General features: G+C 40.7%; 1 protein-coding gene across 1 annotated transcript; it reads right to left on the bottom strand.

Moving 5' to 3' along the window:
- Positions 1-528: 528 nt before the first annotated feature.
- Positions 529-2,261, bottom strand: LOC103833334 (cytochrome b561 and DOMON domain-containing protein At4g12980; the record flags this gene model as incomplete). The annotated part of the gene is made up of 3 exons (XM_009109422.3): positions 529-1,045; positions 1,157-1,411; positions 1,482-2,261. Coding segments are annotated over 3 exons (1,308 nt in total), but the record flags the coding sequence as incomplete, so codon positions are not given.
- Between the last annotated feature and the right edge of the window lie 258 nt (positions 2,262-2,519).

The following is a 2,519-nucleotide window of genomic DNA, read 5'->3' as shown; positions in this document are numbered from 1 at the left end:
ATAAACGCTTTTGTCTCAATTCACCGACGAGTTTTCGTCTCTTCTTTTTACTAGTTTATCCACAGTTTTCGGTTCAAACAGCGTTTTAACTCTCACACACTACAAGCCAAATACGACATATATAAAGATTCTGTTTAGTACATTATTTTTATTTTGTTCGAGGGTGACTTGTGTCAACGAGTCAATCCAGGAAAGACCCCACCTTTACGAAAGAAAGTGGAAACGTTGAAAACTTTTAGGAAAAAAAAAAAACAAAACGTTGAAAACTTAAAAAGAGATCTCCACTAGAATTTGAATTTCATTCTGCACAAAAGAAAAGAATAAAAAAGAAAGACGTTGTAACTAAAAGTGATTCGGTAGTAGGTGGACGCTATATAGTTAAAACACTTGCTTAGAAAAATACCGAAAATAAGAACCTTATGACAGGTGTTGTGCCCCACAAGCAAAGCCGGAAGGCAAGCACGTAGACTTTAGAGTTTTTGAATTTGTCTTAATTAATTTTGAACTTATTATTAGTAGGGATTTTACTAAACATGAAAGATAAAAAATAATCCTACAAAATAATACTTCTGCGCCAGTCACATAAACAAGGAAACAAAAGACAAAGCTACAAAGAAGAAACACTAATACATGAGGTTTTTTCTCCTACTATACATAAACACCAGAAGTCAACATCATCAAACACAAGCCACGTCTAGAGATGAATCAAAAGTGGGAGATAAAGCAACGCATTTGTAACTTAAGAGATAAAAATAGCGATCATTTGAATTACTCAGGGCTTGGGAGGGTTGTTCGAATTAGCAGATTTTCTCTTGAGGACAATGACCCAAGTAACAGCTTCCAAGAGCAAAGTAATGCCTCCCAAAGTAGCAATCACAGCGATATAAGCAGTCTTGTAAGTATGCTCTGGGTTCAAGATGCTAAGACCTTTGAAAACATTGATGATTCCAAGGATAAGGATAGAGTATCCAACTCCATGGTGGTAAATATTCCAAAAGAATCTCAACTTGTGGTCCTTGCGCGGCCGCAACAGCATCGCAAACATCTTTAAACAAGACAAACATAGTTGAACAAGAGAACAAACACATCTTTTTCTATTGGCCCAGGCGCAGTGTTTCCACACAAATGAATCTAATGAGGATTAGCATTGGTTTACCTGAAGCGTTGCTATAGCGAAGAGAGCAATGCCGATGTTGCGATGACTGTTGAACTGAATTCCCTTAGACTCGGAGCCGAGCTTGAGTCCGGTGGCCCATCCGGCAACACCGATGACATAAGCAGAGAACTGACATGACACGTGGAGGTAAAACCAAGCAGGATCTGCCGATTCAAATATTCTCATGTATCTTGCTATCATTGCTCCAATCGGAAACAAAATTCCCCAACTCACCGCATTCAATATCCCATGGATCTATCAGATTCATATTCAAATTGTTAATTCTTCAAAGAACAAATGGTTTCAAAAGTAGAATCAAACTCACGTTTCTCTTATGAATCCTTGAGTTTCCAGCACCGCCGCCGCCGGAGGCAGATACCCCTGTAGTGGCACCGCTCAGATCGAGCGATCCAACAGCGTTAAGATTCGGAGTGTTGAAATCGTGTGGCTGTATCCTCCCGTTTGGTGACACTCCAGGTCCAACCTGCCAAACCTGGTTAACCTTCCCATTCGCCGCTAAATCCGCCGGAACCTTTACCTTCGCGAAGATTCTTAAAGTTCCGGCCGCCTCCTCCTCCGCCTTTACGTCCCATACCTCGAACGATAGCTTTCCCGGGACAAGCGAGCTGTATGAGATGATGTTAAGCGTCGTCACGGAGGCAACACCTGTTTTTGAGTCTTTTGAGGCGACGAGTGCTTGAGATCCAGCCATGCCGGTGGCTTTAGGGTTAATCGCCCACGCGATCCAACCGCCCGGCTTTGACGGCGGAGCAGAGAAAACAACGGCGAGAGTTGTGTTGGCAGCGTCATAGGAGTAATGGAGGAAGGCTTTGAGGTTGGGGAGGGCGAGACAGTGAGGGTATGATTTGTCGCCGGAAAATGTCTGTGACGAACATGACTGCGAGACAGCCGGTGAGATTAGCAAAGCCGAGAATATGAAGGAAAGAGAGACTCGGAGATAAGACGCCATGATGATGCGTTGTGTTGTAGTAACCGTCAAGTATTGGTAAGGAATAAATAGAGAGATTAATGAGTGATAATTATAGCCTGCATCTAAATCTACCGATACACACGTGGTTTCAGCTAATAAAAGATATTTGTTTGTTTATATATCTTCACTGAATTTTGATTTTGTAAAACGCTTTTTTGTGTTGTCTGATTCTAGAAGGCATGGAACCGAACACTCTCAGATTAAGTAGTTGACAGTTATGTTTCACCTAAGACGAAGGATCTTAGAGCATCCACAACCATTAGAAACTTATTAAGTATCTAAAAGACAAATTATTAATATTTTCATTGCAACTAACTAAAGTAACTAATTTTTATTTATCTTTTTAAATTTGAACTAATATAAAAGTGACAC

Source organism: Brassica rapa, chromosome A08 (genome assembly GCF_000309985.2).
Source record: "Brassica rapa cultivar Chiifu-401-42 chromosome A08, CAAS_Brap_v3.01, whole genome shotgun sequence".
NCBI classification, from domain to species: domain Eukaryota; kingdom Viridiplantae; phylum Streptophyta; class Magnoliopsida; order Brassicales; family Brassicaceae; genus Brassica; species Brassica rapa.
This window is presented reverse-complemented; position numbering and strand designations above follow the sequence as displayed.